General features: G+C 44.5%; 1 protein-coding gene across 2 annotated transcripts; it reads right to left on the minus strand.

The window, feature by feature from the left end:
• Positions 1 to 249: 249 nt before the first annotated feature.
• Positions 250 to 19,557, minus strand: LOC146859336 (C-X-C chemokine receptor type 2-like). 2 transcript variants are annotated; one of them, XM_085646971.1, is made up of 3 exons: positions 19,404 to 19,557; positions 1,870 to 1,962; positions 250 to 1,711 (listed from the first exon to the last, which is right to left on the minus strand). In XM_085646971.1, exon 3 carries the CDS (start codon positions 1,686 to 1,688, stop codon positions 630 to 632), a length of 1,059 nt encoding a protein of 352 aa, XP_085503097.1. In that variant the 5' UTR covers positions 1,689 to 1,711; positions 1,870 to 1,962; positions 19,404 to 19,557; the 3' UTR covers positions 250 to 629. The 2 variants fall into 2 exon arrangements, with proteins under 2 accessions (XP_085503097.1, XP_085503096.1); XM_085646970.1 differs by lacking the exon at positions 1,870 to 1,962 and having other exon boundaries at positions 19,404 to 19,556.
• Between the last annotated feature and the right edge of the window lie 2,766 nt (positions 19,558 to 22,323).

Consider the following 22,323-nt stretch of genomic DNA (forward strand, 5'->3'; position numbering starts at 1 on the left):
CTTCCTATAAAGGTGGAAATTACCTATGAGACAAAAGTCAGCTGGATGGGTGGGCACATTTCATTTTAGTGGCCAGCCACTGCTGGGGAGCAGGGATGCTGTTTCCGCCGTCCAGATTTACTGCAGCTTGCCAAACTGTAAGTGATACATTTAATGATTTCTAACGGTTCTATTTTTTTTATTGCTATGGCATTGTATTCTAGTTTGAATTTTTGATAGCATCAATGGTTAGACATATATATATATATATTTTTAAGGATACCTTTTTTATTTTTTTTACATATATACATTTACATTGCAGTGTGTTGGCAGGAAGAATGTCTTCTTTTGTGCATCACTGGGGAATGTCTTTGCAACCAACCATTACCAACATAGATACAGTCTAAGCAATGGTCCATTATTTTTTGGCCAATTTCCAATCATAGTCCATGAAAATACCAAAGTGACATAGATATCTTTGGAGAGTAGGGGCCCTGAAACCAGGCACTGTACAGCATTTGAATCGATATTCAGGTTAACAGATATGCGGCATCGAGTGCTTGTCGACTCTAATATATTACAGGGGTCACACGGACATGTCTCATCAAGCTGTGTTCATAACCTCCAGCGTATTAGACCCCATTTTGCAGCTACATTGTAGTGCTGGTGTTTCCAGAGGTGGACATGTTGGATGAACTGCGACCATACCTAGACAAGAATGTCTTGCTGACCATGCCGCGGTTTGCCAAAATCCTGAGGAAGCTGTTTCTAAACTTCTGGCCAATGAAGGCATAGAGAATGGGGTTGATACAACTGTGCATGAAGCCAAACATCTCTGTCACAGATATGGCAGTCTCAACCTGAGACCTCCTCTCGCATGTCTCGTCAATTATGTGGCTCCGCATAAGGGAGTCAATGAAGAAGGTGATGTTGTAGGGCAGCCAGCAGAAGAGGAAAGCCAGGACCACCGCGAAGATGACCTTCATGGCTCTGATTTTCTGGTTGCTCTTGGTCTGGCAAAGCGTTTTGACAGTAGAACCGTAGCAGAAGAGCATGACGAGCAGGGGGAGGAAGAACCCAAAGATATGGCGGCTGATCCGAAGTATGATCCTCCATCGGTCAGTGTCATCAGAGCCCAAATTCTCGTAACAGACCAAGCCATTCCTTGGAGTTTTAAAATCTGTGCGGAAGATGAGAAGAGGCACAGACAACAAGAAGGAGACTATCCAGATCCCCAGGCAGATAAATTTGACCAGGTGCCTCTTCTGCATGGCTGCTTCAGTGGCACGAACAATGGCAAGATACCGATCGATACTGATGCACGCCAGAAGGAGGATCCCACTGTAGAAGTTGACCTCTTGCAGTCCAGAGATAGCCTTGCACATTGCGGTCCCAAACACCCACTCTGTTGCTCTATAGATCGCCCAGAAAGGCAGAGTGATGGCAAACAACAGATCTGCAATGGCCAAGTGCAAGAGGTAAACATCTGTGGACGACCGCTTCTGGCGGTTATAGCAGATCACAAACACCACAAGGGAGTTTCCCACCAGGCTGAGGAAGAAAACCAGCCAATAAACAACGACCACCAAATTCCTGCTTAGGTGCCAGGGATCACTGCAGGGAGCCGTGTCTGAGCTTGGCATGATTGTGTTGTAGTCACTTGCATTAAACAAGTCCTCGAAATCTGAAGCATCAAAGATCAGCGACATTTTGGGGATCTGGTGTTGGCTTCCTGCAAAAATACAAAGGACACAAAGTGAGAACCAGTTTACAGCAGTTGTCTCATTGAAAAATGTGTATTCCCATTCAACACATCTATGCGACAAGACCATTCATAAACCACAGCATAGTTTTGATGTAGAGGCATTTTCTACAGTCTGCTGTCCTCACCTTCCTTAGAAGCCCAGGTATGATGGCTGATGTCTGATGGTGATGCCTGAATTCTAGGCAGTGTTTATGTGTTCCCAGTTTCCAGATTGCCTGCTGTGGTTGAGGAGGACAAGGAGGCATAATTAACCAGAGCAGGAAGTGGAAGGGAAAGCATTTGACGTCTAAATGGGTAAAAGGACTGTGAGAGAATATACTGAGCCTGTATCTAGTCTGATGCTCCTAGAAGCCTTGCGATTGAGGATAGATGCCATCTAATGAGTCAAGTGCTGACGTGCACTGTTTAGAGCTTCATCTAGCTGAAAAGAAGGAGCACTGTGTTGACGCACATGGACCTGAATGCCCAAAGATCAGATGCTAGTGGGGTCATTCAACCTTCCATCACAATGAGTGTCATTTAGTTGGTAATAGCAATATCTGAAACTAGTAGAAATTCCACTCGACCTATTACCCAGTACTTTCAATTGTATTCTGAAGTTTGCATGTCTGAATAAAATTTCAAGAAGGTTTTCAAAAGATCCCAAACTTTGTAAGTTTTATAAATTTAGGGGCGTATATATCAGAGAGCTGTGTCCCCCTTGCGCCACGCAAAAGGCACAAGAGCGACGCAACTCCTAAGCAAGGTGATCTGAGTGGCTTGATACATCTTTAATAATGCAATGCAGCACAAATCACTGTGTTGCATTACTCTGCCCTGGGAAGGCGTTCTATGGGTGTTGTGTTACTCTGCCCTGGGAAGGCGTTCCATGGGTGTTGTGTTACTCTGTCCTGGCAAGGCGTTCCATGGGCGTTGTGTTACTCTGCCCAGGGAAGGCGTTCCATGGGCGTTGTATGGGTGTTCCAACGCATCCATCCATTGATTTTGGTGCATTCCCATATTTACCATTACTGGTAGACCTGGGAATGTGTCAACATGCTGCGCATCCCCAGGGGAGGCGTAAAAGGAGTAACAGCTTTATTTCTCCTCGTTTCTTTCCTCATTCTGCAGCACACATAGAAAGAGGACAATGACTCCGTGGATTGTTTTTGTGCAGGTAGGCGTCCATTTTTGCACAAAACAACCCTGCTTACGACACAGGCACTCTTGCATCAAAGTGCAAGGGTGCCTGCATTGGTGCAGGCAGCACATTGTGTGCCTGCACAGGGAAAAGACAGGAATGTGCCATATAATGCGAATACAGCGCATTCATGCCCCTTCTCTATCACACAGCAGAGCAAGTGGCTTGCTGCGCTGCATGAGTTTTTGTAATAAATATGCCCCTAATGAGGTTTGAAAATGTATATATAAAAACAAATAATGGTAGGTTTATGTTAGACAAAAAATATGTAAAATCCAATGATGTTCTTTTGGCAAACTTTTGTGAAGAATTGGCAGCTTTTTGAAAAGCAAACCTTGCAAACTTCACACAAAACTGTGTGCAGAATCTTAAACTCCATACACACAGGGGAAAGGCTTGTATCACAAAAGTGACGTAAACCCAATTGAAAATGTTGTTTTGTGATTTACTGCCCAAAATCCTGATTTGAAAAGTTGCCTAAAGTAAGGCAAAGGAGCTTTATCCGCTACTTTGCATGAAGGGGGCATTCCATGGGTGGAACATCGAAGTTTACATGCAACAGCCCCTGGGTTTTGACGTAAATTCCTATTTGCTAACATAGGTAGATGGGATTTTGCACCAAAACTTTACGCCTCCTCGAGTCAGGCACACATAGATGAATGTATACTTTTCACGCTTTGCATTTGTGCTGCATAAAAAAGTGTGAAAAGTATTAATGTATAGTTTTGAGCTGGAAGGCTTCCCTTTCATCATAAAACCTATGCTTGACAGAACACATGCACCCTTGCACCATGGTGCAATTGTTTGTTTGCTGATACATTGCAGCCAGAAGTGGTCCAGAGAAAAAGAGTGCCATGTCTTAGTAGATATGGAGCGTTTTTTCCTCTCACCCTTTGATGCAATGAAGCGCAGCAACCATGGTTGCTGTGCTGCATTGCGCCACATTTTAGTAAATTCCCCTCAAATATATACAAGGAACCGGGCAACTGTTCCAATAAGCAACCTAGCATGATTTAAAGCGCAAACGTCAATGGATGGATTGGACACCTGGAGTTCTAGCCCCACTGTCTTGCATGATCCTATAAAAATGTTACCCTCCTGTACTTCAACTGCACTGTTGGCAAACCCTATAAGTGCTTAGAAATGGGGTGTATGCAGGTACTACATGCTGTACAGATAAACAGTACAATTAGATATAAACAAACATTCCGTCCGCTCCTGATCCCACTTAATGAAGGATGTTAAGTTTGTTTAATGATGTAGAAAGGAATCCCGCTCCAAAATCAATCCACCTGAAATCCTGGCCATGACTATGAATGACTTGAGGAACACGAGTTGGACTAGAGTCACTCACAAGGGTTAGTAAGGCAGATTCTGCCATGTTTGAAAGAGGTGCTCCTCCCAAGAGGACACGGAGGATGGTAAGTGACCAGAGCACCTAGTGCAAGGACCGCAGCTGCATTGTCTACAGGGGTTTGCGATTGCAGCATCTTCTGACGGATGCTAGGACGGCTGCCAGCTGAGGGCTCAGTTTGGGATGCAGATGACGCCTGAGGGAGGTGGTCCCAGTCCAGCACAGGGACACTGATCCAGGTCTACTGAGGCTTATCAGTGCCTTCTATGCCACCTCAAGCTTGCCACCTCTTTTCTACAGTTCAGAAACGATCTAAAGGCCATCTCTTGAAGGTACAGCTATAGGTCCTTGCTGATACGCCTCCTAGTACCTCTAGCCACACCCCTCCTGGTGGACTCCACTCTACCCACATTCTGTACTAATGCACCCAAATGTGAACTACGCCTCCCGGGGCTGTCCCGCTCTGCTGCTCTTCAGAGCTCTGCTGCTTCTAAACTAGAGGTGGGATGTGGTCTATAAACACGCTTACACACATTATTGCATACATATAGTCATTCCAAATGGTCTTCTCAGGTCAAGCAGGGATCTCAAATTTATCACTCTCAAATTTAAAGAAAATTTAAAACTGGTGGCAGATCTTCTAGAGTTCACGCCTCTTCTCATTTGAGTGTCTTAGTTTTAAAACCAAGGAATGGCTTAACCCTGGGTTTTTCATTTAGGAAAAATACAACTGCAGGAATTACATCACATCATTTTTGGTGACAGTCCATACCTTATGCTTGGAATTAGTTGGACTGAGAAGACATTGTGTACGCTTCTCCCCTCATCCTCCCACTAGCTCATGCAATGACTCAGACAAACACGTAAAACCTTTCGACACCGTGAACTGACTGTGCTATGTGCCCAAGGTGGAGCAGTTCCAGCTCACAGAGGCCTTCCGTGAAGCTGTTGGTCAATTCTCCATTTCCCCTTTGTCCGGTAATCGCACAGTGACAAACATAGCACCACGTCCCACAGCATGCTCATCCTTGCACATTTAAAAAGCATACCCAAGGGCTAAAAAGCATTTTTTGACAACAGTAAAGTCCAAGAAAGCTGATCACAGAATTGTATAGCTGAAGTGTGCCCCGTCTATCCCGGAAGACTGGATACACTCAGATTTTCATGATACACTCTACTAAAATGAATGCCATTGGAATTCATTGCTTATGTGAATTTTGTGGAAATTTACCAGTGATCAGGAAACCAACGCTTTAATTCGCATTATAAAGTGTGACACTGCAGCACATATTTTCACAGTTATACAGTGCCAGCGCTTAATTTGAGCCGGTGGTTTCTGACGCTCGGCACTGGCACTTAATTATCAACACTGATGCTTGTGACAATCCGCCACAAGGTGGTGTTGTCTGGCTAATTTAGAGATGACCCCAACAACAGTTAATTATTAATTCAATATACATAAAAAATGACTTTTAACTGCCACCCAAGACATTCTTATAGCTTTGAGGGCCTGAAATAGTCTGAGTTGTAGGAGTGTGATGGTTAGTAGCTGCATTCTTACTATCATTGACTGCATGGCAGGGGCAATGTGTGGTGCAAGCTGCAGTGGCCTCCTGACAAGAGACCTGGCACTTATTGATTAACAAATTAAGCACTGGACAGTGCGAGGCCAGCCGCATGGACAAAGGCAGCAGGCTAACTATAGCCAGAGTGTGAGCTTCGGCAAAGGACACAGATTAAACACCCTCATCATTTACTGCAGGGTGTTGAGGTGTGTTTTGCAAGTTCCTGTGTGTTTCTAGATGTATGCAGGGGTGCAAATGTGTTGTGTGTGTCTGCAAATGTAGAAGCATGCGTGTCTCCATATCTGCATGTGTGTCTATCTATGTTTAAGCGAGCGATATCAAGAGAGTCTAAGTTCGGTTTTTTAGGTCTGGCATTAGCTGAAATCTTTCCATTTTACTAAAATCATATGTATAATATACTTTTAGCGGCTTTCAGCTAGCCCTCTTCATCCATTGGTCTGTTATGGTGTCATTGTTTTCTTTCACCCTCTAGGGCATACAGCATGGGGCAATGGATCAGCCCACTTCAGTTATTGGCTAACCTCATTGTGAGTGACAGCTCTCTGCCCTTTTCTTTTAAAGGGAGCACATCCACACACAATATGGCTCCTTTGAGTGCCAGGGAATACTATGGCAATGTGTGAATTTCTAGACCCAAAAACATTTTACTTTTTGTTTCAGATTGAGGAAGGCTTGGGAGCTTTCCAAACAAAGTTTTGCAAAGACCATGATGAAACAAAACAAGAACTGAAAAAGCCAAACGGTTGGCAAGCAACACCAGATCTATTGGCTTTGCTAATACTTGTTTATTGTTGTTAATAAATGTACATACCATGACGGACAAAATGAAACATTGCAACTAAAGCAAAAGGAGCTGGTCTACAAATAACACAAACTAAAACAATACTGTCAGTTCCCTTACCTTTTCAACTATAACAACCGTATACAAATACCCCCCTTAAAATGCACCATCCTAAAACGTAGTGCTATGAACAACTATTTACAATAAATTGACACGTGAACTTTAATAAGGGTTTGGGTGTATATTCTGGCACCATCCTGCTCTGGAGGCCCCTTGGGTCTCATCCCATTCCTGGCATCTGTGCCCTTTCCCTACAGTATGAACTGTCTATAACTTGCATCAGAGGGCTCGCTCCTGCCAGAATGCTGGGCATTCTTGTCATATTTCTTCCATCCCTGGTGTGATGGTGCCCACCCCTGGCATAATGCTGACCTTAGCATAAGGGTGACCATTCTTGGCATACTGAGAGCATTCTAGGCATGACAGCGCCTCACCCTGGCATTATAATTGGGTTTTGCACATTGTTGGAAACCGTAGGATAATGGCCCTGCCCCTGGCTGGCATAATGTCCTTTTCATAATGGTGCCTTGCCTTTGCATCCCACTCTAATGTCCATCTTTGGCGCATTGTAGACACCTGTACCATTATGGAGCTCGTCCATGGCGTCTGGCTCGCGCGAGCTTAAAGCAGATTATAAAGTGCCAACCTTTTTGTAGTTGTAAATATCTGTTTAAATAGAAACTGTGGAATACGCATGCCGGTCAGAGGCGTAAGCTGCGTGGTTAGTGCAGCTCACAAGGACCCTTGGGTGGATTTTCATCAGTGAACGTCAGTTAGAGAAGCTGTGGGGGGCATAAGGAATTGTTCCACAAACACAATGCCAAAAGACTTGGGGGGTGGAGGGGCCAGGGAGGGTGGGTCTTGAATTGCTCGGGGCCACTGGTTCTATGTGCTTCTGAGTGACATAGGCACAGATGAACAAACAACAGGGATACAGATTTCTTAATTGTGATTCTTTCTGAATCGCAATTAGGGAATCAGTATTAATGTATGAAACTCATTGAGTTTCATTTAGGGATTCCTTGTGAGTCGCAAATCAACTAACCTCATGAATATTAATGAAGTAGGTCACAGTTTGCGATCCATTGGTAATTCCAGCCATCACAGGGATGGTGGCCTGCTGAGGTAACACCGCCCAATTCTACGATTCGGGCCGGTTGCAACCAGAAAAATGCTTTGTGCAACTGGCATATACAGTGGTATTATGTGAAATTGAATTGTAATATACTTTATATACCCTCATAAATCACACCTTTCTTTTCTTATATTTGGAGTCATACACATCCTAACCGCATTGGGACATGCTGGCTAATTGACAGCTATTAAAGTCCAGGGGGTCAGGCCAACCCCTATTACTACCAACCACCTACCCCTCCAGGGCCTTAGCCACATCCATGCTCAGGACGGCTCCTGGCCGTCATGAGTCACGGTAGTCGTGTGCTCATGACGGCCGGGAGCCGTCCGACCGTTGCCGCTCCGCCCACGTGCAGCAATTTCCCCGCCTGTGCGGGTGAATTAATTAGTGGGCGGAGTTCGGACGGCTCCCGGCCATCATGAGCATACGCCCACCGTGATTTATGACGGCCGGGAGCCGTCCTGAGTACCTGAGCGCCACGCCCAGCCCCGCCCCCCCTCGCACCGTGGCAGAATTTGCCAGGCGTGGAAGGGGTTAAGCATGCAGGGTCCCGACAGGTTTGGAAAAATTGCCTGGAGAGCGGCCCCTGCCAGGGCCCCCGCAGCCAGCAGTTACACCTTCTTCCCTGTAAATCCTCTTTATATTCACTGCCAGAGGTGGGGGATGATCAGAGAAAGAAAAGAGTGATGCCTGACTGCTGAAATTGATGACAATAATTATGTCTGCACTGGGGGTCAGTGTGAGGGGTCCCAGCAGGGGGGGAGGGGCTGTCACACTGTTCCCAGGATGCACCCTGCCTCTATCCCAGTTCACAAGTGCACCAAGAGAGACACTTGGATATAAAAAAGACACTTGGATATAAAAGATCTCATGGTTTCGCTAAAGATAAACAATTTCTATGTAAAAGTGATTAAAATATGCAAGCGAATATCTAGAGACTAGGCATTACTGTAAGGTCAAAGTAGGAAAGGAAAACAAAATGTGCAGGACACCTATTAGATGTAAGGTGTTTAAGATGAGTGTGAATAACTACACTAGAAATGACCATGCAACATGAGTAATTTTAAGACACCTTGAGCTGGGCGTTAATTACTAGCTACTCACTAGCACCCATGTTTTGGCTTCAGAAAAATAAAAGTATGTGGAAGCCTGCAGGGGTTCAAAGAGTACTGTCATTTAAAACACTGACTTAATGTGTATTATTTTGTGCTGGGCAGGTGTGTGCTGGGGATCAAACTGCAGATTTGCTTTTTTAAATGGTTGTAATCCATCTGACAGGCTGGGAGAGGGAGAAGTGTAGTGAGAGCCACCGGGAAACAATGATTGCCAAAGATCACACCATTATAAGAAAAGGAAAGCCAAGCACTGAACTCTGGTCTTCTAGGGCCACAGGTACAAAGCTCAGTGTTTGCAATTGCCAAATAGCGAATTTTGTGATTTGCTATTTGGTGATCGCAAACAGTAATGTACAAAGGTGTGTTTTACACTTTCTGCGATTCCCAGTGGGACACAAATAGACATGCCTCATGAATATTAATGAGGTTGGTCTCAGTTTGCGCCCTATTGGGAATCGCAAAAATCACAGGGATGGTGGTCTGCTGGGGGTCAGCAGAACACTGTGCCTGGGATTGCTTTTAAACAAGGCAATCTTTTGTTTTTAAACACAGCCCGTTTTCCTTGAAGAAAAACAGGAAGCCTGTTAAGAGAAAAAAATGAAGGGTCCTCGAGAGAAATTTTTTTTTTTTCCATTCTCTTAGGACCCCTTCCCATTTGCGAATGGCTTACCACCAACTTTGAGTTGGTGGTAAAGTGGCAATGGTTTGCGACCTCATTTTGGTCACAAATCATTTCTACTTACCAATGTGAATCGGTATTTGGAAGCGACGACCTAAACACACCCGTTCCAAATATTGATTTGCAAACCCAAATTGCGAGTCAGTAATAGGTTATCAAATCGCAATTAGGGCTTTGTACTTTTGAAAACGCCTTTTTGCGTTCGTAAAGATTCGACCCGTTTGCAACCGCAAAAAGGCTTTGTACATGTGGCCCTGTGTGCCACAGGAAAGTTTCTGCAAGGCCACTGCAGTCTTCCCTCAAATTTGAACATTGTCAGGGGCTTTGCAAGACTTAGGGGCATATCAACAAGGGCTTTATCTCTGCTTTTTTGGCTTTAAAAGCCAAAAAAGGAGAGATAAAACTAGTGCCTCTCAACAACAGGGTGCTAACATGCAAATTTGCATGTTAGCACCCTTTTACTCTACGCTTCCCCTTGCATCTCTAATGAGATGCAAAGGGGGCGTTCCAGAGTACAATAATAGGAGAAATGTCGCTATTATCTCCTATTATCAAGAATGTCGCTAACCCTGTTAGAGACAAAAAAAGCAGCGCTAACCACGGTTAACACTGCTTTTTTACGTCTGGTATTTTTCAGACTTAGCCATGATATCCTATGGAAGGAGGATATCATGGCTAAATTTGCCTGTCCCTATCAACAAGGTAACGTGTGATTATCGCTGGGTTTCCAGCGATAATCTCACGTTAGCCTGTTAGCGTGAGTATTTTTATCGCTATTGAGATAAGCGTTGCTAATAGCACGCTATCTCAGCGATAAAATTCCACGCTAGCCGGCGATAATTATCCTAGCGCTAAGTGCCCTTAGAGATAATTATCGCCGGTTGTTGTTGATATGCCCTATATTCTGACACGGTTTAACACTCTGAGAAGGAATCACTGCTATTTTTTATTATTGTGGTCACACGAGTCATCAATCAGAAATGCCCTCTTCTTCATTTCTTGCTTTGTGACTCAAAATGAAATTCGAACTTCCCGAAAGTTGCCCAAAGAGCTCACCAGACCGCAATCCTTTCACTTTTTAGAGCACTCTTTCACCACAGCACATAAAATAAAGGCTACAAACATTCCAAGAGATTAAAACATAGGACAGTGTGCAGGAAGAGTTCAGGAGCCTCAGGGTGAGGGGCAGTTAGACTATTGTAGACACAATGCATTTTTGCAGCCGTAAAAAACTGGGAACATTTAAAAAATAAAGAAAATGCCACTCTCTTTAAAATGTGTATTATGAATGATGTTCAATACTATATAGATGGGAAAAGCTGATTTTGTCTCTGCCAACCTCATGAGGTCTGTTTTTTAAAAGCTTAGCGACCCTCAACAAATCCACAAAATGTGTAAAGATAAAAAGGGCTAAACATATCAACAAACAAATATATTTATTGGTAAAACAGCAAAATGAGCAAAACCTTTTTGCGGGTCCAAGCTCTGCTGCCAGTCACATTTTGACTCGGCCCATTCATTTGAAAAGCGCCTAAGAGCTCCAAGAATAAAAACTTTTCCCACCGCTTGAGAATATCAGCACACTTGAGCAAATAGAGGGGCAACATCAAAATGCAATTGAAGGGAGTGCCGAGGAAAGGGCTGTGATGCTTTGAACTTCTTTTTTTTCTTCTGTTAATGTCAAATTACCGTAGGATTCTCACCGAACATGGGGGCATATTATCAAGAAACGGCGTTAAAAGTATCGCCGCTTTAGCGGCAGAAAACTGCCGCTAAAGCGGCGATAATAGGCTTGATAATATGCCGCAGAGAATTCCAATAGAAGCCCATGTTCTGCTGTCAACATGGGCTTCTATTGGAATTCTCTGCGGCATATTATCAAGCCCATTATCGCCGCATTATCGATAATTTTAACGCCGTGCTTGATAATATGCCCCATGGTCTGTGAAATTTTCATTCTCCTTAATCTATAGTGACTGCGTAACTCATTACTAAGACTGGCTTTGTGTTTTTTCTGCTGGGAATTTATTGACATAAAAAAAGCGGACAATGTTGCAGGTATAGGGTGTGTAAAGTTTAATTTGCTTCTTCACTAGAGGAGATTTATGACGTTTTCTCTTTTTGCTATTCCCATAGGTTGTGGAGGTTCAAGGTCAATTTAGTTTTTTGTATATCTAGATAATTTTCCCTCTCATTGAACCTAGCCAGCCTGGAAAATGTCTGCAGAATATTTACCTCCAAGGTTACCTTTCACAAAGCTTTTTAGCAAATGGTTGCAGAATTATTCTCTGGAAGACTGCCATTGATGGCACAGTGGCAGTGCACAAGCAGTGTTACTGCGACGTATGTCTTATGCAAAGCTGCTTTGTTAATGTTAAACAAGGATATGTGTGACATCAATTGTCAAAGTTGTCATGTACAAGAGTAAAAGTGAGAAAAGTTACAAAGATGCAACATTTTCAAATAACTTTGCATAAAAAGCTACCTCTACCTGCCAATATTGAAAAGGCAGAGCTTTTAAGAACCTGAGAAAATGTGGAAATCTTGACCCTTGTGTCTTATCCCTTTGAAGCTTTCATCATTCGCACCATCAGCTGTGTGAAAAGTTGCAAATGTTTCCTCTATAACTTAATTATGTTTAAAAAAAAGTAAGTTTTGAGATTTAAAAAACACTAAAATCACATTGATCATAAAATTGTCTGGCAAAAATGTGTGCAAACCGATATATTCACACGAAAATGTTTTGCACACAGTTAAGTACACTATGGTGACACAACTCGTGGCAAGAAATATAAAAGCCTAGACTCTTGTTTCTGCACTGATGTCTTGAAATTTGCCAGATTTATTAATATTGAGAATCAAACTGACAGTTCGAACCACTGAATCAGAATGGTTATGGTCACTACAGAACTCTCACCAGGCAACCTTGTGTTACTCATGACTTAGAACCGGGGCGGCTCCTCTGTAATGGCGGATCAGCATCGCCCACTCGTCAGAGTCAGTAGCAGAAAAATAAAATCATAATGAAACAATATCATTTTATTTTTCTGTGACTGGCTCTTACATCAGTGCAGGGCGGGCCGGGCCATGACGGGCATATGGTGGGCACTTAGAAGTGCACATGTGTGTTTTGCTAGCTGTCCTAGGCCGGTCACACAGACATGCGCACTTCTATTTCTCCAACCCAGCTGTGTTCACAGCTGGGTTGAAAAACAGCTGCAGGCTACACAGCAGTGTCTGAGCGGCAGAGCAGGCCGCTCAGACCAATCCTGGTGCTGCTCTTCCAGGATGAGAGCAGCGACAGGATTGGCTGAGCAGCCTCTGCCTTACCACAGACCGCTGGGAGAGCTCCTAGGCGGCCGTCAGCGTTGAAGGCTGGGGCGAAAGGTACGTTTTTAAAGATTATTATTTTCTCTTCACCGTAACCCCTCCACCCCACCCCCTGCCAATCTGTCCCCCAACCTCTCCCCCCCCCACTTACCTGTTGTGGCGGCCGCCACTGATTTGGAACAATTTAGAATAGCAAACAATGGGAGTCTTTCACGAAATTAAAGATGTCTGATCATTGTCTTATCAAAAGGAATACCAATGGTGTCAATTTACCTGCCAGTATTTTTATAAAGATCCAGTTTATTAAGGTTTCAAGAGGCTAAGCCACATCTAATTCAAAAGGTGTGGAGGGGCCAGGTCCAAAATCTCCAAGATGAACAATTGGTCCATGGAATGAAGTACTTACACTACTATCCCGGCCTAATTAAAACTAGTGATCAAGAGCTTTATAAACGAGTTTGCATGCTGATGAATCACTTCAGACGTAAAACAATTGCTCCCGAAGTCTTACTCGTCAACATTGCTCAACTCTTATCCCCCATTGTACATCTTCCCAAGACCCACGACGTAATCTGTGTTATTATGGAACAAATCTCCAAATCTTAGACCAGTGTTATTCTGAGACTAGGGGTGGGCGGAATTTGCGAAAGTGACTTTCGCATATTATCGCGAAAATGTTAGAAATCTCCGCAAACACGCGGAAATATCGCGAAGATGCAGAAGTTTTTTTCCCGCCCATTCGCGGTATTTTCTGCGTGGTCGCGGCTCGCCAACTTACCCATGCGGTTGCTCGCGGGCGCGGCCATCTTGTTTTCACTCTTCTCGCGGTGCATGATCGCGAGAAGAAAGACGTGATCGCGCGACCAATGACTTTACTGCGGGCGCGAACTGTCGCAAGACAGCGCAAATGGCTACCAACAATCCAACATCTCGTGGAGAACGCGACCGGATCAGGAAAACTTGTCGGCGAACGCGGGGATTCAGGTAAGGCGATCGCACGCGCGAGAGAATGTATTATTTTACAGCGCGAGCAAGAAACAAATTATCGCTAAGCTGCGGAATGCGGAAATTTTGACATTTTCGCGCTCTCCGCGGAACGCGAAAATGTCAAATTATCGCAATTTCCGAACGGAATTTTCGCCCAGGCCTATCTGAGACCACACTCTTACTCCTAGACCAGTGTTATTCTGAGACCACACTCGTACTCCTAGACCAGTGTTATTCTGAGACCACACTTTTACTCCTAGACCAGTGTTATTCTGAGACCACACTCTTACTCCTAGACCAGTGTTATTATGAGACCACACTCTTACTCTTAGACCAGTGTTATTCTGAGACCACACTCCTACTCCTAGACCAGTGTTATTCTGAGACCACACTCTTATTCTTAGACCAGTGTTATTCTGAGACCACGCTCTTACTCCTAGACCAGTGTTATTCTGAGACCACACTCTTATTCTTAGACCAGTGTTATTCTGAGATCACACTCTTACTCCTAGACCAGTGTTATTCTGAGACCACACTCTTATTCTTAGACTAGTGTTATTCTGAGACCACACTCTTACTCCTAGACCAGTGTTATTCTGAGACCATACTCTTATTCTTAGACCAGTTTTAGTCTGAGACCACACTCTTATTCTTAGACCAGTGTTATTCGGATACCATACTCTTATTCTTAGACCAGTGTTAGTCTGAGACCACACTCTTATTCTTAGACCAGTGTTATTCTGAGACCACACTCTTACTCCTAGACCAGTGTTATTCTGAGACCACACTCTTATTCCTAGACCAGTGTTAGTCTGAGACCACACTCTTATTCTTAGACCAGTGTTATTCTGAGACCACACTCTTACTATTTGACCAGTGTTATTCTGAGACTATACTCTGATTCCTAGACCAGTGTTAGTCTGAGACCATACTCTTACTCCTAGACCAGTGTTATTCTGAGACCACACTCTTACTATTTGACCAGTGTTATTCTGAGACTATACTCTGATTCCTAGACCAGTGTTAGTCTGAGACCATACTCTTACTCCTAGACCAGTGTTATTCTGAGACCACACTCTTATACTTAGACCAGTGTTATTCTGAGACCACACTCTTACTCCTAGACCAGTGTTATTCTGAGACCACACTCTTGTTCTTAGACCAGTGTTATTCTGAGACCACACTCTTATTCTTAGACCAGTGTTAATCTGAGACCACACTCTTATTCTTAGACCAATGTTATTCTGAGATCACACTCTTTTCTTAGACCAGTGTTATTCTGAGACCACACTCTTACTCCTAGACCAGTGTTATTCTGAGACCACACACTTATTCTTAGAGCAGTGTTATTCTGAGACCATACTCTAACTCCTAGACCAGTGTTATTCTGAGACCACACTCTTATTCTTAGAACAGTGTTATTCTGAGACCACACTCTTATTCTTAGACCAGTGTTATTCTGAGACCATACTCTTACTCCTAGACCAGTGTTATTCTGAGACTATACTCTTATTCTTAGACCAGTGTTATTCTGAGATCACACTCTTACTACTAGACCAGCGGTATTCTGAGTAGGGGTGGGCGGAATTTGCAAAATTCACTTTCGCAAATTATCGCGAAAATGTTAAAAATCTCTGCAAACACGCGGAAATATCGCGAAAATGCAGACGTTTTTTTCCCGCCCGTTCGCGGTATGTTCTGCGTGGTCGCGGCTCGCCAACTTACCCATACGGTTGCTCGCGGGCGTGGCCATCTTGTTTTCACTTGTCTCGCGGTGCATGATCACGAGAAGAAAGATGTGATCGCGAGACGAATGATGTTACTGTGGGCGCGAACTGTCGTGAGACAGCGCAAATGGCTACCAACAATCCAACATGTCGTGGAGAACGCGACCGGATCGGAAAAACTTGTCGGCGAAAAATTTCCGGTAAAATGCGGATTGCGGAAATTTTGACATTTTCGCGCTCTCCGCGGAACGCAAAAATGTCAAATTATCGCAATTTCCGCGAGCAGAACGGATTTTTAGCCCAGGCCTAATTCTGAGACTATAGTCTTTTTCTTAGACCAGTGTTAGTCTGAGACCATACTCTTACTCCTAGACCAGTTTTATTCTGAGACCATACTCTTATTCTTATACATTTGTTATTCTAATATCATGCTCTTACTCTTAGACCAGTACAATTTTTAGACCATACGCTTGGTTCAGAAAGGGCCTCCACGCTCATGGCAGAAGCCCAGCAGTCGTGGGAAGTTATCTCCGCAGTGAGAATTCCCACAGAGGAGATTCTGCCTCTAGTGTGGAGACTCCCCCACCATTCCAGAGCGTCCGCCACGAGTGCGGAGATCCTTTGTGAATCAGGTCCTTACTCATAGACCAGTGACCAGTTCGAGCTCTGATCGTGCATGTCCCCGGTAGATCAATATAAAGGCTTGGAAGAAAGTGAATGAATAGGTGATACCTTTGGTATGTGTGGAATGTGGATGCATATTTTCTGTGCAGTTGATGTACGTCAAACTTGCCATGTTTGTAATTTGTAAATTTGCCTAAACAGATCATGGTGGATTACAGCTTGCAAATTTGTGAATACATCATTGGGCCATCCGAAGCCAGCCAGTGACGTGAGAGTGTTCGCCTCACCTTGAAAGGGATGTAGAAAGTGCCCCTTCTGACTTAATATGAATCCTGCAGGACAAAATAATCACCGGAAAAAAAGCCCTGTTCTGAAGCAATCCAGCTGTTGAAAGCCAGGATCCAGGATTCACTTTGGTGAGCTACCATGAGCACCCCCAGATTAAAATATCACTTGTGGTCTCTGGTACAGTCTGAGATTTGCTGATGCCTGCGCGAATCTAGTTTCATTTCCCGGTGATGTAAACACAGATGGCTTTCCTAGCAACCTTTAATATTAATAGGAAGAGAAAATTATACTAGGACTGTAGAGGGGGTGTACATGATGAAGCTTAAACAAATGCCAGAGGGTTGCCATACATAATTTGACGTAACCTTGTAAAATAAATAATGAAATAAAAGGAATACACAAATGTTAAAGATAAAAGCAAAACCAAAAGTAGTCAAGGATGCTCGAAAGACAAAGAAAGAACAATGAAGGACTAAACAAAATGTCTCTGAAAGAATCTCAGCTCCTGGATGGCCACCTTGAAGAAGCCGCTTTAGAGGACCTTGCAGGCGGCCATTAGAGGCGGTACCTGGCCGAGCTGATTGTGAAGTGACCCCCACAATCAAGGGGTGGCGGAGGATAAGATGCGATGAGACAGTCTAGCATTTACAAGAGTCTGAGCCAGATCACGTAAGCGCACTTACACTTAAAACTAGGGTGCAAGGGTGGTTGTATCGGGGTTCTTCCATCTTAAAAGGTTGGCTCGGATTTCCCTGTGTCTCTCTCTCCAGCACAGGGTGCAGGAGTGCATGTTGCTGGGGTTATTATGCTTGCGGGGTATTTCTTGACTTCCCTGAGGGCTTGCTGATAAGGCTCCAGAAATGGCAGCATGCAGCGGCTCAGGTACCTATGCCCTTGAGGGGGCGCCGGCGGCCGGGTATCCCCAGCACTGGCGACCCTTCAAGGACTCCCTGCCAAGAGACTGGTTGTTTTCAGACCCCTCACTATTTCACCAGGCTTTATAAAGATCCCATATTTATGAGAGACATGTTCAGGCGGTGACAGAGATCCCAGAACTCTCAAAGTCGTTCCTTTGTGGAGTCTGCACTTTAAAAACGTAAATCAAGGTGGCCAGACCGTCTCAGTGCCGCCCTTGAAGGCTTGGAATAGGCTGTCTCTTGCCTAAGGTCGAAAAGAGCACTTTAAGTTCTCTAAACTGCTCTAAAGCTGTCTCTTCCAAGACACCTTTTAATCTTCAGAACACACCTGGTCTGGTCTTCGTTCATAGGTAGTGCAGCACTTCAGAGCGCCACGAAGGATACTGTAGGTGCTGTACAAATGTATTATCCTACCACTGCTGCTGTGTGTTACATTGCAGTGCCGGTGCGGTTTAGTGCGGTGTTATCTATTTAGTGCCCTCTTGCACTGAGGTGCTGCGGAGCTATTTAAACCCAGTAAAGAGTCCGCTCAGAGCTTGGGCGAGCTTTAGTGCCACTACCCCTTGTCCATGCCACCCCAAGCAGGCGGATGCCCAGCGCCTGCCCTAGAGAGGGCAGAGACAAACGCATTCACCTGTGCCAAGGCACCTTAACACAACTGGACAGGTGATCAGGGCAGCCCGCAACAGGACAGCCCACAGTCTGTGAACTAAACGCCTGGTCAGCCTCAAAACGTGCGCGCCCACGGGTCACTGGGTAAGATGTTTGAACAAAACTCAGGCATTCTCTGCAGTGAGCTGAATAGTGTCATGAGCAGCTGTCAAAACACCCCACTCCTGATAACGAAACGCGATTTCACAAAAGCAATTCAACATCAGAAAAAAGTCCTTACTTAAAGTCCACTTTGGTAAAAGAAAAACAAATCTCCGGATTTTTATGAAGTAGAGCTCAATAAAGGCATCTGGTGGTTATGGTGAAATGAATAAAAAGCACAGTTTTAAACGTAACTTTGTAGCGAATAATAGAATGGAAGCCTGGAGTTTTTTTCAGTGCTTAATTTGAGCCGGTGGGAGCCACCGGCACTCATTTTTTGAGACTGTCATTTCTTTTTCCTCATCCAACATTTCCCGAGAGGAAGAGAGGGAAAACGCACAACCGGAAAATAATGAGAAAGAGAAAGACGGTAAAACCCTCATAAAGTGAGAAGCAGGAACCTGCAACAGAGAGCTCAGGAAGTCAGTTACATAGGCCTGAGGTGGATGCCACAGGATGCTGCTTTGCTATGCTGTGCGCCGGGGGCAGCTGTGGACTTCTGATCAAAGCTTTGGGCACCGGCACTTACCCTTCTACAAATTAAGCACTGCATATAAACTTAAATATTTATTATGGATGTGCTACGGTCCAGTGACGCCATCTTGGAGTTCTGATGATATTCACTATTGCTTGACATCCTGCCTAATGGTATACGGAAAGACCACTCAGTCTAATATGAATGTCTTCTGCCCAGCCCTACCTGCCTTGAAGAGGCACCGGCCTATAAGGACATTTCACTAGTGCCTAGCTATTACCAGGTGCCTCCTTCAATTAGTAAACGTGCACCAGCCACTGTTCAAGGCAAGGTAGAGATGTGTGAAGGAAAGACGCGAGAGAGAGAAGGGGGGAGAGCGAGGGAGAGAGGCGAGAAACAGTTGTTGGTGAGATGAAAGAAGTAGGGAAGAGGAAATCAGTGGGTACAGAAGAGAGAGGAAAAGAGAGCAACCGAGAGACACGGAAAACGTGGACAGGGAGAGACAGAGTAAGAGAAGACAGGAGAAGAAACTGTGAGATGGATAGAGTAGGGTAGAGAGGGAAGCGCACTCCCTTTTTTCAGACAGACCATTCATGCCGTGTCCTCACCTGGTGTCGCAGCCATCCGTCTACCGTGCCCCCCTCGTGCAGTCTGAGGTCCGCGGCCTCCTCTTACAACGCAAAGGATGAGAGGCTGGAAAGAGGAACTCCCATTGCACAACCTCCATTTCAATGTTGCCCTGTTTAGGGAAGCGGGGGCCTCCATGGGACCTCTGTGCTCCGCGCACGAGCCAGCTCAGATAGAAACAAGAGATTAAACAGAAGTTTCGGCATCTGTGAGACCCTACAGTCCAGAAACTGACATTGAGGGCGAAAAAATCTGAGAAGATGGCCCCCACTGCATTAGGCATACGTCACAGCTCCCCAACTTATGATGAAAGAGGGCGGGGCTTCCAACCACCCTGCCTGTTACTCCAGTCGCCAAGCAAATTTGTTCATTCCAATGTCAAATATTCATTGAAATGTATGATGGAGGTGAAAAACATAACGTCCTCAAAGATGCTGCACTCTAGTCCTTTTTATACCAAGATCGGAGTCTTGATCTCCAGTCAGGATTTTTGAATGGTTGATGGACATGCACATAATATGTCCTGACATTTGTAATGTTATCCGATGTTCTACCTCATGGATTGATCTACACGCCGCACAGGGTGGCAAATAAAAGGGTGTCTGGCGCGTCTGCTAGGCAGTTACGGGCCAGGCAGCATTTTCACAATATACCGCCTCCGAGTCCTCATTTCTGTGCTGCGTGTGGCAAGAACACAAACATCACATTGGCGACGAGGCCGAGCCGCGCCATCGCCTGCAATGAGTGCACGATTCACAAAGGTAAACTGGGAAGAAAGTGTAGTGTAGTGTACCTTTAGGATTTCACCTGTACGAAACCATAGACATTAAGCAGTTATAGTTACCTGAGCTAACTATAACTTATGTCCCTGCAATGCACTACTTATTACCTCACATGTTACATCACTTATGACATGGTCAGTGACATCACTGATGACATCTCAAATGACATTACTGATGACATTATCCTGTGATTGTGAGTATTTTCTAAACATTTTTGAGTGTTAAAGATATATAGAAAGATAGTAGAAATGTTAAATTAGTAAACTTTGTGTACTACTAATGACTGATACTATTTGCAATACATATTATGTGAGTGACGGTGTGTATCCACATGTGAGTAGGTGCCTGAGTGAGTGATTGTATGGGTAAGTGAGTGTCTTTATTGGTGTGTGAGGGGGAGTGTGAGTGTGTGGGTGAGGAAGTGGGTGTGTCAGTGGTGTATGGGTGAGTGAGTAAATGTAAGAGTGGCTGTATGGGTGAGTGTGGGCTTGTGTCAGTGACTGTATAGGTGAATGAGTACATGTGTTAGTATATGTATTCAGTAGGTGTGTGAGTAACTGTGTGGGTGTGTTAGTGGCTTTGTGAGTGAGTGTATGGTGATTGAGTAGGTGTGTGAGTAGCTGTATGGGTGACTGACTCAGTGTGTGAGTGGCTGTATGGGTGTATGAGTGGGTGTGTAAGTGTCTTTATGTTTGTATGACTGGATGTGTGAGTAGTTGTATTTGTGAGTGACTGCTTACATGAGCAGCTGTGTGGGAGAGTTAGTGGTTGTGTGAGTGGCTATATGGGTGAGTGTATGTGTGAGTGGCTCTATGGATCAGTAAGTGGGTATGTGTGCGGTTGTGTGGTAGTGGGTGTATGAGATGTTCTATGGATGTGTGAGTGGGTATGTGAGTGGTTCTGTGGATGATTTCATTAGTGATGTCATTTAAGATGTCATAAGTGATGTCACTGATTATGTCATGACTTAAGTAATATGTGAGGTCATAAGCAGTGTATTGTGGTGGCATAAGTTATAGTTAGCTCAGGTATATATTATGTATATATAAAAGTATATACATTTTACATGTAATAAATGTTGTTGTGAAATAGGTTGGCATGTAGATATACACAGAAAATGGCAGTAGATTAGGAGAGGATTTATTGGAAGTTGAATGAATACATAAATGACTCGACCAGAAGTTGATATAGTTAGAAGTTTAGCCCTGGTCTATCTGGCGTAATCGTCCTCCAGGGAACCCTCATAACCCTGACATTCTATGACATCATTGGGTAACCTGGCATGCAGGATACCACACATCTCCCTCCTTTTGAAACAAAAAGGAAATGCCTCCCACCTGAAGAAATGCACTTGAAACCTAAACCTAAAAATCTAAAGGTTGTAGAGTTAATGACCTTATTTTCTACACCAGAAAAAGAGCATGTTGGCGGAACGTTTTTTATGCTATGCTATGAATATCAGGCACCAGGAAAACACCTCATGGTCTCAAACTAACAATGGCACCCTCGTTCATGCTCAACACCAATGCTACTATCACCCTCTACAACAACGATATCATCCTAATCCAAGCCTCCAATGTCAACATAGTTAAGATGGCCAATATCTTCCCTTCACTCAAAAACGAGGCCTTGGCGAAACCCAATGACCCCTACACACTCCCTACCATACCTCAGGATCTATCCATTCCTCCCCTCACCACAGCGGGGAGGGCCTCACTCTATCTAAAACATTCTTTGCCTTTAGCTGATTGTAGAGCGGCTCTGTCCCCTGTTGTCTTGTCCCAACCCTCCAGACCCCGTCTCAGAAGGCGAGAGACATTTCTGGTTCGCTCTGCGCACAGCTCTCCATTCCGATTCCAACTGTTCCTCATGCTGAGAGTTTCCCTAGTGACCCACTGCCTTTGCTCTCATCTAAGGACCCCGCTTCACTCAACCCTCCCTCTACTCCACCCACTAGGCCAGTGACCCGGCATAAGTCCTCCGCGGACCATGATCGGACAAATCCATTCAATCCTGTTTGGATCATACCTCACTCACAGATCAATGACCATCCCTCCATCGCTAAATTTTCAATATCGCTATGCGAAGACCTGTCACAGCAGAGAGTAGGTACTAACCT

Source organism: Triturus cristatus, chromosome 3_2, assembly GCF_964204655.1.
Source record: "Triturus cristatus chromosome 3_2, aTriCri1.1, whole genome shotgun sequence".
In the NCBI taxonomy this organism is placed as follows: Eukaryota; Metazoa; Chordata; class Amphibia; order Caudata; family Salamandridae; genus Triturus; species Triturus cristatus.